This window comes from Chenopodium album, chromosome 22, assembly GCF_948465745.1.
Source record: "Chenopodium album chromosome 22, dcCheAlbu1.1, whole genome shotgun sequence".
In the NCBI taxonomy this organism is placed as follows: Eukaryota; Viridiplantae; Streptophyta; class Magnoliopsida; order Caryophyllales; family Amaranthaceae; genus Chenopodium; species Chenopodium album.
The window spans coordinates 5,319,314-5,343,834 of NC_137855.1; the positions used below are offsets into that span (position 1 = coordinate 5,319,314).

A 24,521-nucleotide genomic window follows, 5' to 3' on the forward strand; every position below is an offset into this window, starting at 1 on the left:
AATATTTTATAATTTCTTCCTTTGTTTAAAATAAGATGCATTCATGTCACATATTGTATACTTCTTTGTCAGAGGCTTAATTTGCATAAAGTTTAAGAATTTAATTTAGTTGGCATATTTTGGCTACTCCATCATTCCATATTACATTATTACTCTCCTTTTCTACCATAATTTTTGTTTGTTTCATATATAAGAGAAAATATGTCAATGTAAAACATGTTAAAGTCGCCTAAATCGCTCACTCATATTATCAAGATAACTTTTTATTACTTTTACTTATTAAAATTAACACATTAGGTGAGTGACTAAGGAATCATGTTAACAATTTCCTGAAAAAAAAAGGAATTATGTCAACAAAAATAAAATGAAAAAAAAAAAAGCATATTTTTACAAATCAATTTTCATATCCTTTGACCAGGGGTAGAAGAGTCATTTGCTCCCCTCTGTCGACATGGCAACTTTAGCTATTTTATTTTCTTTATTTCGAACACAAATAAGTGGAGGCTAACGGTAACTTGATGGCGGCAGTCTGTCATTATTCAACATTCTAAAATTGCAAAAATCTGGTTTTCCTTTCCTCAACCAACATTCAAACACAAGACAAAACAATAATGTTGGTTGATCCGCATCACTTTGATGGCTACCCTGTTCTTTCCCTCTCCTCCTCTTCGCTTCACGACGTCGATTACAGGTTCTCTCTTCCCCCTTTCTCTTGCTAATTCCTCTTGACATTCATTCATTGATTCCATTAATCTTGACTGTGTTTTCTTTCCTGCAGCTGTGGTTCTTGTGGGTATGATCTCAACCTTAATTCATGTAATCGGAATACCTCTGTGATCGGTTCAAAGTACTACGGCAAAGCCATCAAAAAGGGCATCATTTCTTTCTTATCTATAGACGAGACAAGGTTTAGTCGAATCCAACAGCTTAGGTGCAAGCCTTATTTCGAATCAGCTCGTTCATGGGGGATATTTCAGCGAAGAACTAAACTATTATGCCGGCAATGTGGCAACTATGTCGGAAATGCTCGTAATTTTAGCAATTTTGCCCGCTCTCAATCTTTGAAGCAGAAAGATATATCCCCTAATTCCACAGGTTCATGGGGATGGAATGGGGATTCAGATGCTGCCGGGACTTATGATATCAGGATTCGCGCTCTGCAGCCTTCTTCTTGTGACGAATCTAATATTTTCAGCAACGATATATGACTCAAATAGTTTATCAAATTTTTATATATATGAAAAGTTTCTATTGGTCTTGCAAATTAAGGCTCAACTTTGTCTATGTTTTCAACTTTTGTTTTGGTTAGGCTGAGACTTAAGACTCTTGGCTCTTCCATGATACCAGAAATATAAGCGGTTTTATATTTATTCAACCCAAGTTATGTCTATATCGTTTAGTTTTGTAAGCCATTCTTGTGTATCTAAAGATACATAAGGTTTACGTTCTGTACTTTCTTCAGCTTTATCACCGTCAGATGAACTATTATCATTTTTCTTTTCACTGGAAAGACTTGTCTGCTGCCTGTTGGGGTGCCTCAATTTGAGTGATAGAAGACGGGATACTTCATGTAGGCCGCCCCATTTTTCAAGGGCACGGGCAATGTCATACCGTCCTGCAAGAAAAAAAATTCTTCTCAGTTTTTTTTTTTTTTTTTTTTTTTTTAAAATTATAAAATCTTACAGGAAACTAAAATCAAAAGCCTACATTTAAAGGCAATAACAAAGCTGTCCAAATATATACAGGTTAGGAAGGAATTAAGCAATATTAGTTTGACCTGCGCGTTCAAATGCTTTTCTGCTGGGCATATATGATGGATCCATCCCCCAGTTCTTTTGAAATCGATGAATCTGAAATAGACAAGGACATTCTTTTTAAGATTCTAAAAAATTACAAAATGTGTTGTTATCTTGCTAAAATTGATTAGGCATAGGGAAAGAGATAGGCAGAATTCTAAAACTTACCTCCACCTGCAAATTTTCAAGATTGTCCCAATAACCTTTAGGTTTTCGATGTTTATAAGCTAGAGACAGGTTCATCAATGTTGCAATCCTCCTAAAACCACCCATCCGGTTGATTGCCTTCTCAATGTCAACCCTACCATGAGAACGGAGTTGCTTCCTCATGGGCATGAACCCTTCCTGCCCATGCTCAGAAACAAATTTCAGAAGCTCAGACTTTAGAACTTCAATGTCCTGTTGCAAGCCAGGGACTCTAGGCTTTTGCTTTATGGAAGTTGAATTGCTACTGCTCAATTGAATTTTCACATTCCTTTGATCAGTTTTGCCTTCATTAGATAATGTGCTAGGCTGCTCTTTGCAAGTTTCATCCTTCTGCTGCTCCATATGTAGCTCATCATGTTCATCAGAACTTGTTCCCATCCTCTTCTCAATGTAGTCTCGAATTGCACATAAGTTGGACGGAAGATCCTCATATATAACCTATATATTCATAATTAACTGTTCATTATCTCTGCCAAGCCAATGTAGCAGCACCATCCAAGTGTAAGCATTAAAAATACTTTATGCCGAATTGTCAACACAAGAGGCAACCAGATTGTGATCAGATAACAACCCGAGTTTAACAACTTCCTGAATCCTAACCCTTGGATAATTCACAATCATGGTAATGCATACCTCTTCCATTATTAATCACTTAAGTTTGAATTTTTAGCATACCTCTTCCATTATTGATTCTGATAGAAAAGTATCTTGGCGCATTTTTGACTCCACGGAGTATTTTAGCAATGTGTGATGGTTCCCGAGCTGCTCAAGCTGCCACCTGCCATGAAAAGAGTCGAAATCCCCCTCAACCTGCTCAAAGCTAATTTCTTGCTCAAGTTGTTCACACAAGTCCATGACAACCCGTGCATGGAGTACCATATATAATAGACCCTTGCATCCTTCCTGTGAAAAAATGCGTAACAGAACTTCACTCACTTTAGTGAAAATAGAATAAGCTTTAAAGCAGGTAATAGCTATTGGGGAGAAGAGCATAAAATTCTTAGGTTTATAATTTCAAATCATAAAGTCGGTGCAAAAGCAAAGACAATGATGCAATGGATATAAGAAGATTGCCTATAATGTCAATACAAACTAGAATTAAAAACATATCCTGTTTTCACCTGAAGGATGCGAACTTTGTTGTTATCTCGAAATAAAACTTTGCTGATTGCCAAATTTGGAACTATCCTGCAAAACATATAGCTTAGTTAACTAAGACATAAAAAGCGTAATGCAAAGAAGCAAAAACCACAGGTCAAGGTTTTTTTTTTTTTTTTTTTATCTTAGCCAAGCAACATTTATTTCAGGTTGCCTTGGGTTGATCTTCATGAAAACATCATTCAACTAAACAGATTACTTTTGTTTACATTGTAACCAGAAGAGTTTTAAAACTGAAGAAATTTTGGAATGGGCTAGCACAGAATAATTTTGATCATCCAAGGCTAGCATTTTGATCAGTTTATCTGCGATGAACGCTCTCCAGTCCATCCCAAGATAAATAAAACAAAATTTGGCAAAATTAATTAAATTTGCTAAACCAAACTGTCAAGCACAACTGAACTGAAGAAAAGAACTAGACAACATTATGATGAACAAATTGGCTTTACTCACTCTGGAAGACTTTCATAAGTAGTTAAAACATCCCAGACTTCACGAACAGGAGCTTTTACTGTAATGCTAGCAACAACACAGCGATGAACACCGCCATTTTCCTTCAGTACATAAGTTGTTGTCAGATAGCCGTAGCAACACTAAGATCCTCTGCATCAGGAAAATCAGTTATAATAGTTTAAGTCAGTTACTTACCAATAGACCATCAAATCGACGAAGATGAATCTCATCCACCAAGCAGGGCTTGTCAAGCCTACAAACTTTACCATATATCCCCCAAGTACTATTCAACTCAGAAGGTGCCTGGGGCAAGGGCCCAATAATAGAACTGGAGGAATTCTTCTTTATCTCCTCAGTAGACATATCTTTCTCTTTTAAAGTACTTGGCAAGCTAGTGCTACTAGTATTAACAGAATTTCCGCTTTTTGAGCTAACTAGTTTAGGCATCTTCTGATTTCCTACAACAATGTTCTCAGCTCTGCAAGCCAAGGCTCGAAGATTAACAGGCAGGTCTGATTGAATAATCCTCTCCAAAAAAATTGCTGGAAAGTTGAATTTTGGTATGACATTGACCTCGTAGGATAGTGTTGTCTTTGATGAGGATCTGAGATTATGAAATACAGGAGCAAGTCAAAATAGTACATACATTTTCAGCCTTGAAGGTCTTCTTAAACAACAAAAGCTGTCTCATTCAGAAAAGCTACTTTCAATGGAATTCAGACATAACAAATCATATAAGGATAATATTTCTGAAGGTTCTCACCATTCCAGTTGCACAAATCACTGATATAACTTTTTAAAAGTTTGCAAGCTATATCTATATGTGAACAAACAAAATAAATATTCAGTCAGTGGCACCTTTACAGAAAATTTGTCCATAGTCTAATCAGACTTCATAACAGATTAAGAGGTAAACTCATTTAGCTGTTACTTCAGGATTTTCGACAGATGAGATGGCCCTCTTTTTTTCCCTTCTTTTTAATCCTGCTTCTATAATCATAGAGAATAGCAGACCTAACTGTCAGTGTATCATACACATGTGATGAGACTCGTTATAGTTTTGACTTGATTACTCATTCCTTCATCATTATCCTCGATGTGTAAAGCACCAGTTAAAGATAATATTATTGTTGCCTCTCTACTCTACAACTATTATCCTAATAAACTTAGACCAACTACAAATTTAATTAAGAGTGAACCCTAAAAACTCATTGGGAACAGTTATCATACCTTCTCTTTGATTTTACCGACCATTTTCCTTCAAACTTCTTGAAGTCTCCATCCACCATGGAGAAATGGAGTTCACGGTCACTTGGCTGCATCAGAATCGATAATTACTTTCTGATGTTAAAAAACGGTTTAGATCCATAATGTTAACAGGTCTTAAATGAGTTTCCATGAAAAATATCTATATAGATGTGAAGCCACTACAATTGGGTACAAGAGAAATTGTTAAGCAAGCACAGAAAGAAAGTTCTGTGAAGACAGTAGATTACAAATCTAACATATCTTTATAAATGCTCATATTATTTTTCTACTATAAATTCACTATTGGAGCCTGAAAAGAAATGTAAAACCAAATTACTTACCCCTCCCACCCTCCCTGTACATCTTGAATTAGTCATCTATAGCTACGGAGATACAAAGAAAAGTTTAATAACTCACTGAATTAGGAAATTCTTTGAGATCCAAGACAACACGAGCTTCGATATGCCAATACAATGCCCTTTGGAAGCCTCTTTGCTCTAACCACAGTCTACCAGGATACGGACAAGGAATTCTTCCACTGGAAAATGGCAATAGTAGGCCATAGCACAACCATTAAACAAAAGCATCAGAATTAAGCAGGTTGGAATGTAAAATATGTTTCATAAGAGACAAAAATACTTTCACCACTAATTACAGTAAAGACACTGGGGTGAACAAGAGGAACAAACTTATAATGAACATCATGTTCGAAAGACCATAAGAGTGTAACTTGTACCAATATCAAACATATGACTTTCTTCCAATTAAGCAGTAATGACTGTAAACCTTGTTATAATACCTCTTATCGCTCCCTTATTACTACGTACATTTCATAGGGATAATAAGAATTAATATTTTGGGAAAATGCACCATTGAGTTGTGATCTTGGGACTCTGCTACAACCCAAATTACCGGGTAATGTTCACAACCAAGTTAATACTTATGAGCTATGATCCCTTAATAAGTCGAACAATCCAATGAAACATTCATCAGATCCAGTGGTAAACAGAAAAATATCAAACTTACATTAGTTAACTTATAAGTTATCACATTTAACAATATAATTTTACGCTGTACTTCTTTCCTAAGGAGTAATTTTAACCAGTCATCTTAGCAATATCTATTCTTTTTGCCAACATACCTTCTATTATTATAGTCTGTTTGGATCAATTATCTGGTTCTATACAGCACTCACTAGTCAATACTCCCTCTATCTCAAATCTCAATCCAATTTAGACATCTAAATATTCTCGAGAAACATAGTCTAGTATTTAAGAGAACTCTAATCAACCTTACCAAGATATTAATAAATAATAACTAAGAGAACTCAAGCAAAAGCTAATTTAACATGATGTTTCTTGGACAAACTAGAATCATTAACATATTATTGTTGCTCCAAAACAACTTCTATTGTATTCATACCAACACCTCAATAAGTTTTATAGTATTGGCTATAGTTTAATCCCAAAATCGGAATTGCTTCTATAATACTCCCTCCGTTCCATAATTCTCCATACTTGCCTTTAAGGCTATCGCAAACATAGGTAAAACAAACTAAAGAGTAATGACTCCATCAAATTTTTACAAGTAACCAAAACTATAGCATAAAAATAAAAGATGAAAATTGAAAGATTACCTACAAACAAGATTAGGTACAAAATCAGCGAGGCGTTCATAATCAGTAAGAGCATTCCAAACCGATTCGACATCGGAATTGACAGTAATCTCCGCCTTAATCCGACGCTCTCTCCATGAAATCACTTCAACCTCACAATTCACCTTCCGATCCCAATTTTCTCTCTCCTCCGCCACCTGCTGTTGTTCACCAACATCTCTGTTCCCCGCTCTTTCAAATCCGCCATTGACGGCGTATGCATTCACAATCACTCTCCCCTGTTTTCTGCAAAATCTAGGGTTCGGATTAATCTCATAGTTGTCAAAAGTATAGATTGGGGTTTCGGATGAAACGTTTCGAAGAGAGAAGATGTAGGGTTTGGCGGGAAATTGGGGATTAGGGTTTGTAGTAAAGGAGAGAGAAATTGGATTGAAGATGTATGAAATCATGGAGTTTGTTACATGAATTTCGCAGTAGATTTTTTTCAGTGTTCAAGTACAGAGAGAGTGAGAGAGGTGGTTAGGGACCGTTAATTGGGTGATTTTGGCGCTGAGTGAAGAGAGGAAGTTGTGGTTTGGAGTTGGGGTTTTTTTTGGTATTTCAATATTTAACTTGTGGTTGGAATTAAACAATGGATTTTTTATGAAATGGGACATGTTTCTTAAATAGGAAATACTAGATGAATCCCGTGCCATGCATGATTTGTTAGTATTTTTTTAAAAAAATATTTTTCATATTTATGTGATTTTTGTTGCTACGTATTATATTAGCTTTAAAATATTAGATAAAATTTCTAATCTCAATAGATAATATTTTGTATTTAATTAATTTAAACTTTAAAATTTCATTTATCAATTTTGCTAACGTGGTATTTGAATTATTTAATTGTAAAATAAATTAATAATCTCTTATTTAATTGGCTACTACTTAAATTCATAATCCTACATGGCGCGCTAAGAAAAATAAATCCTACGTGGCTCTCTAAAAACTCGGGGAAAAACTCCCCTTTATATATATATATTAGATTATTATACTCGTACTGCGTATGAGTGTGGGTGGCTACTGGCTAGGTGTACAGTGCACTAATAGTATAATTGTTCTCATTTTAATAATTGATTTTTTATTTAGTCATCAAGTAAAAGGCTAAAGGCTAATTTTAAAGTTAAGTGCACGATACACTCGGATGTATATAAAAATGAAAGCTAATCCAACTTGAACTAAGTCCAATCAATACTTATTGTCTTACTTTACATCTAGAAAACCCATAAGTTTTCAAAAAAAAAAAAAATAAAAAAAAAAAAAATAAAAAAAAAAAAAAGAAAACCCATACTCGTATAACACTACTTTCACAATAACTTTGTACTCCGTAACGATACATGGTAAAATTTTTGAGTGAAGAAGTACAATGAAACAAATGGATTGGTAAATATGAAGTTGAACTGAGATAAAACTTCTCATCTTGTATCATTGTATATGAGGTAGGAAATAGAGTTGAAAGAATTCGTAAGGATATAAAATGAAATCGAATAATCTTTCCAAACACCAAAAAAAATTTAAGGCTATCGTAAGTCGAAAAGAGTATGAGTCTATTATTCATTTATTCTTTGAAAAAAAAAGAGTGTGTCTATGTGGCACTAGTGCACTACTAAGGCCAACTTTATATATCTATTTATTTATTTATTTTTATTTTTTTTTGACAAAACTACTAAGGCCAACTAGACACCTAGCACTAAATTAAAACCAATAAGTCACAGATTTTCCAGATTTCAGATTAGCCAATTAGCTACCACAAGATAAGGCAATGCTGCTATCAGGAAATAGGTTCTTGTGCACCAAAATTTCCCACCACTCCCTCAGAAAAAAAGGAAAGAATTTTCCCATAACATTTGCAAAAAAGCCAGATCTTTCTGATTCTCCAGAAAACAAGCAAAACCCCAATTTCAAATTCAAGATATCTAGCAAATTATTGACTCAATCTGCCATTGGAATTCTGGGATTAGGATTTGTTGACGCAGGGTAATTATTCTTCCTTCCCTAAATTTCATACTATTATTTACTATGTATTGTATCTTAATTTGTGATTATTACATTGTATTAATTTGTCAGATATAGTGGAGATTGGTCAAGAATTGGAGTGATTTCTACAGAAACGGAGGATTTGCTGAAGATTGCAGCTTTTTTAGTGGTTCCTCTCTGTTTGTTGCTATATTATCTGTTGCTAAAAACCCAGAAAATTAACGTCAATAATTCTTTATTACTCGTATTATTTTTACTATACATGTATGCTATGTGTAACAGTGTAACAATATTCTCATATCATAGAGTAGTGTTTAACGAATAACAAATTAACAACTAACTAGAACTTAGAATAACTAAAATGTCTAACCAATGTCGTCTATGCCATGCTCAATTTTTTTCTTTTTTTTTTTTTGGTGCGGGAAATTATTATTATTAATATTAATAATGATTCTTTTCATTTTAAAGAATCTTTTCTTTTTTAAGTAAGCCATCACTTGTATGGTGGCATGGCCGCATGGGCATACTGCATACAAGTGAATAAGTGATACAAGTGTAAGGAGAGTTATCAATGGCGGATCCAAAAATCATAAGCAGCGGGGTCACTATAAAAATTATCTACTATTCAAGCAAATTTTATAACTATTAAAAATTAAAAATTCCACAAAAAAATTATAAGTCATATAAGATTCTTGAAAAAAAGTCATGTAAAGTACAGTACATCATAAATAATTCTGAGGTAGTTGCCCTCGACGAGGTTTCATATTTTGAAAGTGGTACATAATAGTTTCATTGGAAATAGTCTCACAAATATCCCTTTCAATGTATGCCACCAAACAATCATTCAAAAATTGACCACCCATTTATTACGCAATTCGGACTTCACATATTTCATGGCAGAAAAGGCTCTTTCCACACTTGTAGTCGCAACTGGTAAAAGCAATGCTAGCTTTATGAGAATATGTACCGATGGATATATCACATATTTCCCTGTTTCAACCATCACTTTACAAAGATCACCAATTCCAACAAGACCTTGAAACTCATCACGTTGTCGCACATCAACGATAAAGTTTCTCAACTCAGAAGAAAGTCCCCTAATATCATTTGAATCAAAATCATAGGGATATAGTTCTGCCATTCTTACCAATTTCACCACATCAAAATTATGGAATGAGTTCTTAGGACACAATCAAGCCACACAACGGAGCAACTCCGTATTGATTTCATTGAAACGGTTGTTAAGCTCTTGAAGTTGTAAATCAATAGTAGCATAAAACACCTCTACACGATAGTGATGTTCATAAGTGATTTTTGGAGCATTTCTCTTTGGTCTTCCTGGAGTCATATAAAAATCATTCATGTTAGGAACATCAATATCATGACCATAACAAAACTGATTTACCTTTTCTAACAAATCCTCAAACTCATCATCTCTCATCAATTGGAGGCGTTGCTTGGATGCTCCGACCAAATCCATTGCATTGATAATATCTTGATCCTCCCTTTGCAAAGCTAATGATAACTCATTTGTGATACCCAAAAGATCAAACATGAGGTGCAGTATGAATGCAAAATCAAATGAGCGTAATGAAACCATAAGACCACGTGCATTCTTTCTATGTCCCGAAAAAGAAGCATCACTATAAATGAAATCCAATACATCAATCACATCTAGGTACAACTCAATCAAATTCAACAATGATTTATAATGAGATCCCCACCTTGTTTCCCCCGGTCTTTTTAGACCAAGTTCTTGGTTTAACCCCTTTCCAGTTTCAATCTCACCATTATTTATTTGCTCTGCAACTCTCATGGCATGTTTTTCTCGAAGAATATCTTGCCTCTTACAAGAAGATCCAACAACATTGAGTATATTAGAAACGACATCAAAGAACCAAATTACATCAACATGATTCTTAGAAGTTCCTACAAGTGTTAATTGTAACTGATGGGCAAAACAATGAACATAATAAGCTGACTTATTTTCATTCAAAACCAATGTTTTAAGTCTACCAAATTCACCACGCATATTACTTGCCCCATCATAACCCTGTCCTCGTACACTTGTCATACTTAACCCATTTTCCAACAATAAAGATTCAATGGCAGATTTGAGAGATATGGCACAAGTATTAGGAACATGCATAAGTCCAAGAAAGCGTTCCACAACCAAACCTGACTTATTAACAAAACGCAACACAACAGCCAATTGCTCTTTGACAGAAACATCACTAGATTCATCAACTAGTATGCCAAACAAATCACCTCCAAGTTCTTCAATAATAGCTTTAGTTGTTTCTTTAGCACATGCATGCACAATATCTTTTTGAATACTAGGAGCAGTCATTTGTAGATTTTTGGGAGCATTGTTTAACACAACTTTATCAATTTCACCATTCAAAACAGCAACAACTTTTACAAGTTCAATGAAATTTCCCCGATTACTAGACTCATCAGATTCATCATGACCACGAAATGCCAATCCCATCCGCAACAAATATCTAATACATACAATAGATGTATTTAAACGAGTCTTATAATCATTTTTCATTTGAGGTGTTTGCAATGGATTGAATGTTGTTTCAATGGAAGCATGGACATTTTTCAGATTTAAATATTTTTCAACAGCTTTACTATGTGAGCTTTCAAAATCACCAACATGCAAATCTAACCTATCCTTTTTATTCCAAGATGAAAATCCATCAACAACAAAAGCATCACCCCCACCTTTATACCCCTCAGGTTTGAACAAGTAGCAAGGCAAACAAAACAATGCATTTTTTTTAATGCTATATTCTAACCACACTACTAGAAAACTGGCGATTTCCGACGGAAAAAATCCCTCGAAACAACCCTATTTTCCGTCGGAAAAGGTGTTTCCGACGGAATTTCGTCGGAAACTGTCGTCAGAATACCTTTTGTAGGAAAATCGACCTTTTCCGACGAAATTTCCGTCGGAAACACTTTTTCGACGGAAATTCCGTCGGAGTTGATTCGTCGGAAGAATGTTTCCAGCCCGGAAAAAATCCGTCGTAAATCTCCGACGGAATAGTGTTCCGTCGTGACTTTCCGACGGAATTTCCGTCGGAAAATTGTTCAGCCAAAATAAAAAAAACACGCCGCACCACCCCTGGCGCGGCGTGTCACCACCCTAATCTTAGCAGACCACCGCCACAACGCCACTACCCCCCACATCAGCCCCTAACCCTAACCACACCACCACCACCACTACCCCCCAACTCAGCCACTAACACCACCAGTCACCCCCAAACTAACCTTAAACCCAGATCTAAACAATCCCACCCAAACCACACCACCACTCACCCTAACCCTAAACCCAGCCACCACCAATAACCGTAACCCGAACCACACCACCACTTTCCCCAAACTAACCTAAGCCCAGATCTTCAGATCTAAAAACTATCCCCACCCTAACCCCAAACCCACCTAAGCCCACAACCACCACAACCATTACCAGCCACCACACACATGCACATAAGCCACACCCACCAGCCACCACACGCATGCACATAAGCCACACCCACCACCACCATCGAAATCGAAAAATTTAAAAAAAAAATCAGAAACAAAATAAAAAAATTAAAACATAGAACATACCTTAAATTGAAATATGCTTCGAATTTCACCACGGGAGCGGTTTAACAAGGCCAAATTCGGCCATTAAAAGTCTAGATCTAGGCTTTTAATAGACGAATTTGGCCTAAAAACCTTAAAAAAAATCATGAGAAGAGAGAGAAAGGGCGAAACCCTTGACCCATCGTGGTGGTGTTGATGTCGGTGATTGTGGTGGTGTTGATCTCGGTGATTGTGGTGGAGTTGGTGATTGTGGCGGTGTTGGTGATTGTTGATAAAGGGGAAAGAAAAAGATGAAGAAAGAGAATAGAAGGAGCAAGGGAGAGAAGAGAAGGTAGCAGGGGAGAGAAGAGCAGAAATGAAGAGAGAGAAGGAGAGAAGGAGAGAGAAAGAGATAAGGACGAGGGAGAGAGAAGGAGAGAAGGAGAGATAAGAAGGAGAGAGAAGGAGAGAAGGAAAAAAGGGGGAACGGCTGAAGAAAAAAGGGGGCGGAAATAAGCGTTTTAGGGTTATTAAAAAATGGTTTTTTTTTTAAAATATAATTCCAACGGAAAAATCAGTCGGAAATTTCCGACGGACAAAAAATCCGTCGGAAATGGAAAATTACGACGAAAAAATCCGTCGGAATCACATATATTCCGACGGATTTAATTTCCGTCGGAAATTTCCGACGGAATTGTTAAATCCGTCGGAATATTCCGACGGAACTAAAATTCGTCGGAAATTTTGAATTTTCCGACGGATTTTAGTGTCCGTCGGAACAAATCCGTCGGAAATCGCCAGTTTTCTAGTAGTGCCAATTGCTATAATCATCATACCAACTAGAGTTAAATCTTCTCAACTTATTGCCAATCAATTTTTGGGGAAAGATATGAGTGCGAGGTTGGATAGGACCAATGGTAATATATTTTTGTCTTACCGCCTCTTGGAATTTAGAAGGATAATCTGAAATCCGTGTTCTTTCTCCCGGATCAATTGGAAGATTTTCTAAATCAACTTGCTCATCACAATTAGGAACGGGTTTAGACGATTTTGGGGTACTCCCACTTGTACTTTCATCCGCTCTAGCCTTTTTCCTTATTACAAATTTGTCCATAACTGAAAAAATATGAAATATACATATATTAATTTGAGTCTATACAATAACAGTAAAAAAAATCTTGTCACTTTCGAACATTCAAGAAGGTATAATTAACATATTGTATAGGTTAATACTTAAAAGGTATAAATCTAATTTAACTATTAACAAACATTAATAATTTGATACTTAAATAATTCATATAAACTAAAATTAAAATTAAAGAGCATAAAAAATTAAAAACCAAAAAAAAAAAAAAAAAAAAAAATTACCGTCAGCAGGTCGCAGCCGCACAGCCAAAGTATGAATATTGTCTATTGATTGTATTCTTCTTGGATGAATGGATTAAAAAAAAATTAAAAAAATAGGTTTTGCTTTTGAAGGTTTGACTTTTGATTGTTGGGTGAAATTAAAAAGTGTAGTTTTATAATGATATTAAGAAGAAAGAGAGTAAAGAAGTGGAAGAACAAACTGTAGAAAAAGTCTACATTCACTTACAGAATTAATAAAGAAAAATAAAAATAAAAATAAATAGGATAGACATAATAGGAAGTCTTGGAAACATAAATTAGGGGTATAAAATTTATCTTTATTTTTTTTTTTACCTTTTTTTTTCTAAGAATATGGAAAGTCTCTAAAAAGTGGTAAAATAGGGGTCACTTTTTAGCTATAAGTGGGGTCATCTTTGTATATATAATTTTTTTTTTCTGTACTAGCTTTTTTATTTATAGAAATTTTTTTCACCAAGTGGGGTCCAGTGCCCCCCCCCCCCTCTTATTTCCACATACACTAAAATCAGCTGAACTGAACTGAACTGAATTGAGCTGAAGTGAACTGAACTGAAATGAAAAGAATATTTTATAAGAGAAGGAAATTAGGAGTTGAGCTGAACTGAACTGAAATGAATTGAATTTCAACGTAAGAGAATAGGGCCTTATATTACAAATTTACAATCATGTTTACAACTTCATTTTGCTAAACAATGTTACAATTCCTACACTATATATCATGAATCCACAATCCCACATCAAAGTATCAAACTAGACGGTTATACCTTATAACTTAAAAAAATTGATAGACTAGTTTTTAAATATATATAGAGGAAGACTCATGTAAGAACCCTTCTCTATATAAGAACCCAATCTTATATAAGAATGAATCTCAGCCCTTTATTAGTTTTAATCTAACCATCTAAAATGATCCTTTAGTAATGGTATTTCTGTAATTTTGAGAATTTCGTATTTAGAACATAGAAAAAAATTTAGAATATAGGTAAAATTTTAGAACATAAGCTGAAAACTTTAGAACATAAGAAAAATAATTTAAAAGATAGCAAAAATTTAAGACATAAGCAACCAAAAAAGTTAGAACATAAGAAAAATAATTTAGAACATAAGTGAAAAAATAATTTATAGAATAGGTAAAAATTTATAACATAAGCTGAAAAAATAATTTTTAACATAGGAACAAATTTAGAACATAATCTAAAAAACAATTTAGAACATTGAAAATAATTTGGAAGTAGAAAAAATTTAGAATATAGGAAAAACTTTAAAACATAAGCTGAAAAAATAATTTAGAACATAGAATATAAAAATATATACATATATACATATATATATATATATATATATATATATATATATATATATATATATATATATATATATATATATATATATATATAAAGCCAGCTAATGGATGCCTATTAACTCGGCTGCCGCCATTGAAGATGCAATCATTTATAAAGGAAAATAAAAAATTAGGTTAGCTAAATATTTAAGTCTGGGTACATACATTTGTGTCATGCTGGCTTTTGATACCATGTTAGTGGACCAAATCAACCAAAAGATTAAGTTGATGGTTGAAGCCTAAGAATATGTTTTATACTTATCAAATATATAGCATAACTTTAATTGTTTGTTGTGAGTTATAAGAGATTAGTACATTATTTATATACTCGTAACAATAAATACTAGTTCAACAAACCTAATGTAGTACTCTGTAGCATATAATGTGATTTAAAAAACACGAAAGACGCACCAAATAGGCCTCGCCTATAAATAGAAGGCGATAGAGAACCAAAACATATCAACACACAATCCAAATAATCCCATATACTTCGTATATCATACTACATACCCTGCCAACAAAATTCAAAAAATAATACTGGTAATAATGAGGAGTTCAAGTGTTACCATAATGATGTTGATGATGATCTTCGTTGTTGTTATCCAATTCCAACCCATTTACTCTCAATTGGGTGATACAGGAAAAGGGGTAGCAGAATTATACACCACTAGCCAATTTTTGAAGGATGATTGTTTTGATTACCGGCGGTTAGCATGTTCACATTCCACACCACTAGCCAAATGCTGTTCCAAGCTGATGTTGCTAAGTCAGCGTGATCATGGTTGCCTTTGTAAAATCTGGAAATCATTCGAATCATCTTCTTCTCATCATTTCTTCGGTATTCAACGCTGCTTTATTAGCAAACAAGAGGATTTATTTGTGTCATGCCGCGATCACTAATTTTCTGATGCTAGACTATACTTCAAATTATTGAGTTTAGTTTCTTTGATTTATGTATTGCTTCTGAATTGTGATTTTATATTGTACGTTGTACTCCTTTTGTGCTTGACTTTTGACGCTCTGTATTATCAATCTATATCTATATCTATATTTAGGTCTCGTTTGGTTGACATAGAAAATAAGTTCCCGTAGAAAGTTGTATTTCATGAAAAATTATTTCCCAAATGAAATTCTTAGGTATTTCTTTTAAGTTATTTGGTTGTGCAATGGGAAGTTGGAAATCCCATGAATTTTGAATGACCAAGGTTTTGGATGGAAAAAAAAAAAAAGAAATTTGGTAAACAACTCCCTTCAATACACCCTACTTAGAAATAACCACTTTAATAAAAAGTTTCATTTAAGAAATTTAAAATATTGATTTTTGAGCCAAACCGTGTTATATTAAGGTGTTGAAGTCATTTTGGCCCTTTGGAATTAATTTGAGGTTAAAATTATCAAAAATGCCCCGTTTTGTATGTGTCACGCACAGTAGGATAATTATTAGCATGCAATAACTTTTTAAAATTTTGGCCTCAAGTCGAGTCTAGAGGGCCAAAAGGACCTCAAAACATTAATAGAACAAGTTTGACACAAAAGTCTATGTTTTTATTTTAAAAAATGGAATGTGGTGAAAGCTAACGCTTTTGGAAAAAAAAGGGTGGTATTAAATAGGGTGTATTGAAGGGTGATTATTTACAAAATTTCCAAAAAAAAAAGAATCAACCGTGAAGATAATTTAAAACCAAATAATCCTAAATTCATGACGGAGATTAATGTTTTTGAGTTTCATCATATTAAATAATGTAGTACATGTGAAAACGAACGAGTATATCATCAATAAATAAGGCAACACAAACTATTGAGTCAGTTTGGATTGTCCAAATGGTTCGTCAGTCCATCGATTATGATAAATAATTGTATTCATTTTTATATTGTGTTCTATTTACTTAAAATAGTTACATAAGATTTTGAGACCTTTAACTAAAGGAGAATAAACTACTCCCTCCGTTACTTTTTACTCGCAACAATTACCATATTTAGCCGTTACACATTACTTGCAACAAACTATTTTCTTTCCTTTTATAGTATGTTTTTTTGTGTGATTTTACATAATTACCCTTACTTTTGTTTTTAAACACCCTAATTAAACTACTAATTTTATCTCATTAACTTAAACTCTACATTAATTAACTTAATTATTTCCACCAAAATCATTCCCCTCTCAATTAAATTCATCATCACTTTCAATTGCCAACCACCACCACTACCACCACCACCACACCCAAAAAATTCACTCTCTTTCTTCACCGATCTCCCCTCATTACGACCGCTACACCTCGCCGGAAGTCACGCCGTTGTCCCCTCACTTGTCGCCAGCTCCGTTTTCTTTTCTTTTCTTCCTTGTCGACGCCTTCCTCGTTGTGGGCTTTATGGGTCGAAATCGGTGGTGGATCGAACTAGGTTGTGGGTTTTGTGGGGCGAAATCGTGGTGGATCGAAGTAGGTTGTGGGTTTTGTGGGGCGAAATCGGTGGTGGATCGAATTAGGTTTGTGGGTTTTGTGGGGCGAAATCGGTGGTGGGTTTTGTGGGTCGAAATCGGTGGTGGGTTGTGGGCGAAAGGTGGTGGTAGGTCGCAATCGCGCGTTGGTGGTGGTGGTGCTTCAAAATCGGGGGTGTGGGTTGTGGGTTGAGGGCGACATAGATGGTGGTGGTGGTTCAAAATCGGGGGTGTGGGTTGTGGGCGACATAGATGGTGGTGGTGGTGGTGCTTCGAAATCGGTTGTGGGATGTGGGCGACATAGATGGTGGTGGTGGTCGAAGTCGTATGGTGCTAGGTGGTGGTCGTATGGTGCTGCTGCTAGGTGGTGGTGGTGCTGCTGCTAGTGATAGGTGGTTGTATTTTTTTTTTTTTTTTTTTTTTTTTTTTTTGGGTTGGATTAATACTAAACACATGCCCTTATTTTTTTGTTAATTACACTTACTAATCTTTTGCCTAGGAGTCCGCAATCTACTAGTTTGTTGCGAGTAAAAAGTAACGGAGGGAGTATAATTTATTAGAAGGTTAAATATGATGGAGAGTATAAAATAATGGAGATAATTTTTACATGCTCTCTCTCTCTAGAAGCTTAGTCATCGGAGATTAACCTTGTCACCTTGGTGATTGGGACTCCGGGAGCTTCCTTCTGGTTGAGAGTGAGTGCTTTTCTTTCCTTTTCAACTTCTCCATCCTAATGCTTTTGCATTAGCTGGGTTATTAGTCGTTCGTCAAGGTCAAGTTTAAGTCATCCGATAGTGTTTACACTGTGTTCATTAGTTTCATTTAGGTACAATTAGCTATTTCAATGAATTCTTCATCGGACATGGAGATAGAGTCGACTGAAGAACTAGATTTAGTTCAGAGGTCAGTTAAGAAATTAGATGATAAGCAAGAAGATTCATCCCAAATGAGTCCAATTGCAAGCCGTACTAGCCTGGTAGAAGAGACAATACAAAAGGTAGGAGACACTGCTATGGGGGAGGAGGAAAAAATTGAAGAGTCTGAGCAAAATATCAACTCATTTCAGGTAAAGGAAGGAGTAGTAGTCAACATGAAACAGGGGAGTGAGCATCCGAACAAAATGCAAGTACAACCAAAAGTTAATAGCTTTAGGGAAGCAGTTGTTAAATCATCGCAATGGTTTACAGAGGCCAGGAAGATTATGATCAACTCTCTAGAATGGGACGAAGAGGAGGATGATAATACTAACCATGAAAATGCAGTAAAATTTCCAAAAGAGAAGATTAGAGAGCTTCGAAAGCCGTGGGAACTAACTCTAATTGGAAAATGTTTGGGAATCCATGTTCGTGCAGAATTCATGTCACAAAGGGTTCAACGAATGTGGAATCCGAAAGGGGGATTGGAAATAATAGAAATGGAGAAAGGGGTATAGCTCTTTAGATTCAGCTTACAAGATGATCTGGAGAAAACTTTACTTGGGGGTCCATGGTTCATTTTTTACCACTATCTAATGTTGTCTAAATGGAGGCCTAATTTCAGACCATCAACAGAGAGTTTCCACAGTATGTCAGTTTGGATTCGTTTTCCAGAGCTCCCGGTTGAGTACTATGAGAAAGATGCCTTGTATAAAATTGCAGGGGTAGTGGGGAAACCAATTCGAGTAGATTACTCAACCGACAAACTTAGCAAATGTAGATATGCTCGAGTGTGTATAGAAATTGAGTTGAATAAACCTTTGATTACTAAGGTTTGGGTAGGCAAAGCTTGACAAAGAATTGAATATGAAAAAATTCATCTTCTTTGTTTCGAATGTGGAAGAATAGGGCATGCTAAGGAACAATGTAGGGATAAAAAAGAAATAGGCTTGTCTCCTACTGAAATGGGTGAAGCAGCAGAACAATCCACGCTGAGCCTAGGTGCTATGGAAGTAGTTGCAACTTCTCCAGATGAACTAGGTAAGGGGGCAAGCAAAGATAGTATATCAACAGAGGATAATATTTCACAACAAGGATTGGGGGAGCAAAAAAATTCAGAAGAGTATGGCCCATGGATATTGGCAGCACCAAGAAAAAAATTCATTAAAAAAGATGAAAAGAATAAAGCTAGTAGAGGAGAGGGAAGTCAGAGGATTTTAAAAGAAAACAAAGGAAAAAAGCATGGGGAACATCCAAGCCGCCAACAACAACATAAAAACACTCAATGGAATGTCCTTCCCATAGAAGAAGAAATACATATGGAGAATAGCTTTGTTATCGGGAAGGAAAAAACAGTTGCTCTTTATACCCAGAAATTAAATGCTACTGAGAAAACATCTACATTGAAAAACAGGAATAATGAAAGTGGTAATTTCCCAAAGAGCATCTCACCTACTCACATACCTGATGAGCCTATATCTCTATCCCATCAGCTACCTAATTTCAAACCCAGCACAAATCACATAGAATTTCAGCCTGCAAACAAACACTCTACCACTGAACCAACCAGTATCAATGGAAAACTTCCTGAGAATTCAGAAGGAACGAAGGAATGTTCAAGGAACCAACAACAACCACAACCCGAATCCGCACTCAATCCTCTCACGAATCCAGACTCATCTATCCAAAACAATACCCATAGCACCAACCAAACTACCGCAAACACCTCTGCCAGCCAACAATCGAATATTACAGCAGTCCTCTCTTTGCCGGGTCTCACCGCCGTTACTAACACAACATCTCTTCCCAACCCTACCAACACCTACTCTCTGGCCAGTACTAGCGGCCCGTCCCATTCAATTGGAGAGACTAGCAATTATGAAGGAGGGGTTGAAACTGATTTTATCCCAACAAATAGTTCCATCTCCTTCAGATTACGGAACAACCTTCCTCCCTCTAGAACCTCCGCCAAAAAGCCCCCCGACCTACCTCATGCAATTCGCAAACATCCATTTAAATTTAATGGAAACCTCAAGTCTATTGGTAGCATTAATACCGCAAAAGGAAGTAGTAGGAGCAGCCCTAGATTTTCAATTATCTCCCAACGGGGAATCTAGTGCCGGAAATCAAGTTGAACGCCTCACCTCTCTCAATGGAGGATGTGTGGGCAATGGAGAAGCTACACCTATGGAAGGATTGGGTGGACATGCTTCCTCGGATGAACGAGAGAGCACGTAAGTTGGGAATTTTTCCAGTCATTACAATTCCATCGGTTGATATGAAGATTATCTTATGGAATGTAAGAGGTGCATCCAGCAAGGATTTTATCCCCCATGCTAGAGAAGTGATTAATACTCATCATCCTGAAGTATTAATCTTGCTTGAAACGAAGGCTAATAATAAATGTGCTAGTGATACTGTTAAAAGGCTAGGGTTTGATGAGCATCGAACCATTCAAGCAGATGGGCTTAAAGGAGGAATTTGGATTATGTGGAAAAATCCGGCTGTCTTGATTGATTTTGTCACCGAACCTCCACACGTGGTCCATGCTCTCTTTAAGTTTTCCCCCTTTTCGGAGGAAACTCTTGTTACTGGGATTCACGCCCCTTCTTCTACTAAAGAAAAAAACAAATTGTGGAATGATCTACAAAACAATGCTCCCCCTCAAGATACTCCTCGTCTGGTTATTGGTGACATGAATGAAATAACCCGACAATCTGAAAAAGTTGGAGGACGTCCTATAACTAATAATCAGGGGCGTGCATATGGTGAATGGGTGGAAAGTGATCAACTCATTGATCTAAACTTCAACGGGCCAATGTTCACTTGGAACAATGGGCAGGATGGCTTAAACTTGATAAGGGAACGACTTGACAAAGCTCTTGCAAACGCAAAATGGATAGAGAACTACCCAAACACTCAGGTATTTCATCTTCCTAGAACATATTCAGATCATTGCCCTATTTTAGTTGATTCTAATCCTTTGAAAGATAGGGGTAATTATCCTTTTAGATGTAAAGAAGCTTGGCTAGAAAACCCTAATTTTAATGATTTTTTTAAATCTGCTTGGGGAGGGGAAAATAACGACTTCATTATCTCTAAAAATAACTTCATCAGGGAGGTTAAATGCTGGCATAATAATGTGTTTAACAGTTCTCTAAGACATAAAAAAAGACTCATCGCTTGTATTGAAGGAATCCAAAAAGCTTTGTGTATTAGATATTCAAGATTCTTGATAGAATTAGAAAAAGATCTGCTCACACAGCTTAATAATATTCTTAAAATCGAGAGAATTACTTGGGCTCAAAAAGCGGGTGTTGATTGGCGTAGGTATGGGGATTGGAACACCAAATACTTTCATATTCTTGCCAAAGTTAGAAATAGTAGGGGAAAAATTTTGTGCCTAAAAAATGAAGAGGGGTCGTGGATTTCTGATCAAAAAGAGCTGGAAAAAATCTGTGTTAATTATTTCAAAAATATATTCTCTTCTAATCAGAATGCTCAGCCTAGATGTGTTAATTTTCAACCGAACTCGACTATTAGTGATACTGACCATGAGTTTCTTTGTAGCAAAGTGTCAGAAGCAGAAATTTTAGCAGCTCTTAAGTCCATGGCCTCTATGAAGAGCCCGGGACTTGACGGTATACAACCAATTTTTTTTAAAAAATACTGGGATATCGTTAAAAGTTCCATAACCTCTCTAATTGTGTCTTGCTTTGAGTCGGGTAGTATTCCTCAAGAAATTAATGAGTCTTATATTGCCTTAATTCCCAAAATCTTGCATCCTACCAAGATGAGTGAGTTTAGACCCATAGGACTTTGTAAATCGATTTACAAGTTAATCACTAAAATTATTTCCAATAGAATTAAACCAATGTTAGGGGATTTAGTTAACCCTGTCCAATCTAGTTTTGTGGAGGGTAGAACTATTGATGAGAATGTCTTAGTTATCAAGGAAGTAGCCCATCTTTTTAAAAAGGCTAGTAAAAGAAAACTAATGGCTTTTAAAATTGATATCTCTAAAGCTTATGATAGCCTAGAATGGGGTTTTATTAGGGAAACTTTGTTAGGAATGAATTTTCCTTCTAAGCTTGTAAAACTCATTCTAAGTTGTATCACGACTCCTTCTATTTCTATTCTTTGGAATGGAAATATTACGGAAAGCTTTACCCCTTCTAGAGGAATTAGACAAGGAGATCCCCTTTCTTCTTATATCTTTGTTATTTGTCTTGAAAGGCTTTCCATTATGATAGAGAAGAAAGTGGGTCAAGGGCTTTGGAATCCTATTAAAATAGGTGATGAAGTCAACCTTTCACATCTATTTTATGCGGATGATGTCTTCCTTTTTGGCAAAGCTTCTGTGGAAAATGTAGAAGTCATTAAGGATACTCTTTTGGAGTTTGGTAACAATTCGGGGCTCTTTATAAGTCAAGCCAAGTCTAAAGTTATCTTCCCTCCTAAAATGTGCTTAACTCTCAAGTTAGCTATTCTTAATACTTCTAACATCAAAGGGTCGCCTTCTTTTGGAAGGTATTTGGGTGTAAATATTAGTCCTAATAGACTTAGGAAAGCTGATTACATGGACCTTCTTTCTAAAACTAAGGATAGGATAAAAGGGTGGCAAGCAAAATTTTTAAATATGGCGGGAAGGAATACCTTAATCAAATCGGTGCTTAATTCCTATCCTTTATATGCTATGCAAACTACCCTCATTCCTTGTGCTATCCTTGATGATCTTGAAAGAAGCTGTAGAAGATTCTTGTGGAACAAAGTGGATAGGTCTCACTATCTAGCTAGAACTAGTTGGGATAAAATTTGTTTGCCTTTGAGTATGGGGGGGCTAGGAATTCGAAAACTTAGACATTGGAACATTGCTTTTATGGCTAAATTAGGTTGGAGAATTTTAACCGACCCTAACAAACTTTGGGTTAAAATCCTTAAGGCTAGATATTTTAAAAATTCCACCTTTTTAAATAGCTTCTCTAGTCAAACCGACTCACCTCTTTGGAAGGACATTTTAAAAGGAAAGGAGCTCCTTCTTCAAGGACTTTCCTATAGGGTGGGCAATGGGGATGATATTAGCCTTTGGTATCAACATTGGGTCGGGGAAAAACCTATTTATCTTTTGATTGATAAACCCATTCCGGATTCTATGGCTCATTGGAGAGTTAGTCACATTATTAAGGAAGGAAAATGGGATCTAACTAGGGTAAATCATATTATTCCAGATTTCATTAGTACCCTTATAAAGGCTATTTCTTTACCAACTATTGCTTCTGTCAATGACACAATCTGCTGGGGAAAAGAAACAAATGGCCAGTTCACTATTAAGAGTGCCTATAGACTCATCTCAAACTTCACTGCTAATCAGTCCTTTATCCCTATTAAATGGAGTTCCATTTGGAGAATTAACTCTCCTTACAAGTACAAAATGCTTGCTTGGAATGCATGCCATCAAATTCTTCCTGCTGCCTCGATTTTAAGCCAAAGAATTCCTGATTTTGATCCTTTATGCACAAGATGTGAAATGGATGATGAAACCCATCTTCACATTTTTAGAGATTGCATTAACTCAAAAGTCATGTGGTCTCGAATTCTTAAAGGAAATAGATTGGATAAAAACTTTTGTTTCTATACTTTCTATAATACTAATTGGGCTGAATGGATTCAATATAATTTTCTACTAAGTGATAATTGGAAAACAATCTTTGTTGTTGCTCTTTGGCATATGTGGAGAGTGAGAAATCAGGTTGTTTTTCAATTTGCCATGGTGCATCCCATTACTATGTATAGCAGGTTCATGGTAGACTTGGTGGCTATTTCTAATGTGTTCCAGGGAAAGGGCAAGAAACAGAAAGAAAGTACTCAGAACATTCACTGGGATAGGCCTGCGAGTGGTTCTGCAAAGCTCAATGTTGATGGAGCTTGGAGAAGCGAGGAATCTGCAGGAGCAGGGGCTGTGATTAGGGATCTATATGGATGCTGGATGACTGGTGGGTCTTGGAAAATCAAAGCTAGAAACCCAGCAGAAGCGGAGCTCTTAACAATAAAGGGAGGAATGGAACTTGCAATCAACGAGAAGCTAAGGAAAGTCACGGTTGAAACAGATGCACAATCACTAAAAGGCACTCTAGAAAATATTGGAAAACAAGGGACTCATGAACTGACTGCTATCCTAAGTGACATTGGTGAGCTGCTCAAGGACACATGCAAATTTGATTTCAGATATGTTCGTAGGGAAGCCAACGAAACTGCTCATAGTCTGGCTCAGTTGGCAATTGATATGGAAGTCGAAATTGTGAAGCACAACAGTGTGCCTTTAATTGCAAAAAATGCATATGAGAATGACATGGTGGAGAGCTGCATCTAG

The 24,521-nt window shown here is 35.8% G+C and overlaps 3 protein-coding genes and 1 pseudogene across 3 annotated transcripts; 2 read left to right on the forward strand and 2 right to left on the reverse strand.

Annotated features, from left to right (window-relative positions):
- Nucleotides 1–563: 563 nt before the first annotated feature.
- Nucleotides 564–1,208, forward strand: LOC145604879 (uncharacterized protein At4g08330, chloroplastic-like). The gene is made up of 2 exons (XM_081660862.1): nt 564–691; nt 779–1,208. The coding sequence occupies exons 1-2, from the start codon at nt 612–614 to the stop codon at nt 1,206–1,208; spliced, it is 510 nt and encodes a 169-aa protein (XP_081516988.1). The 5' UTR covers nt 564–611.
- Nucleotides 1,209–1,341: 133 nt separating this feature from the next.
- On the reverse strand, nt 1,342–7,058 carry LOC145604878 (uncharacterized). Its single transcript, XM_081660861.1, has 10 exons — nt 6,499–7,058; nt 5,280–5,400; nt 4,845–4,930; nt 3,810–4,218; nt 3,615–3,715; nt 3,125–3,191; nt 2,679–2,906; nt 1,965–2,441; nt 1,778–1,850; nt 1,342–1,615 (listed from the first exon to the last, which is right to left on the reverse strand). The coding sequence occupies exons 1-10, from the start codon at nt 6,924–6,926 to the stop codon at nt 1,368–1,370; spliced, it is 2,238 nt and encodes a 745-aa protein (XP_081516987.1). The 5' UTR covers nt 6,927–7,058; the 3' UTR covers nt 1,342–1,367.
- A 2,279-nt stretch (nt 7,059–9,337) lies between these two features.
- LOC145606278 (uncharacterized) lies at nt 9,338–13,186 on the reverse strand (annotated as a pseudogene).
- Nucleotides 13,187–20,303: 7,117 nt separating this feature from the next.
- On the forward strand, nt 20,304–24,521 carry LOC145606280 (uncharacterized). The gene has a single exon (XM_081662304.1). The coding sequence runs from the start codon at nt 20,304–20,306 to the stop codon at nt 24,519–24,521; it is 4,218 nt and encodes a 1,405-aa protein (XP_081518430.1).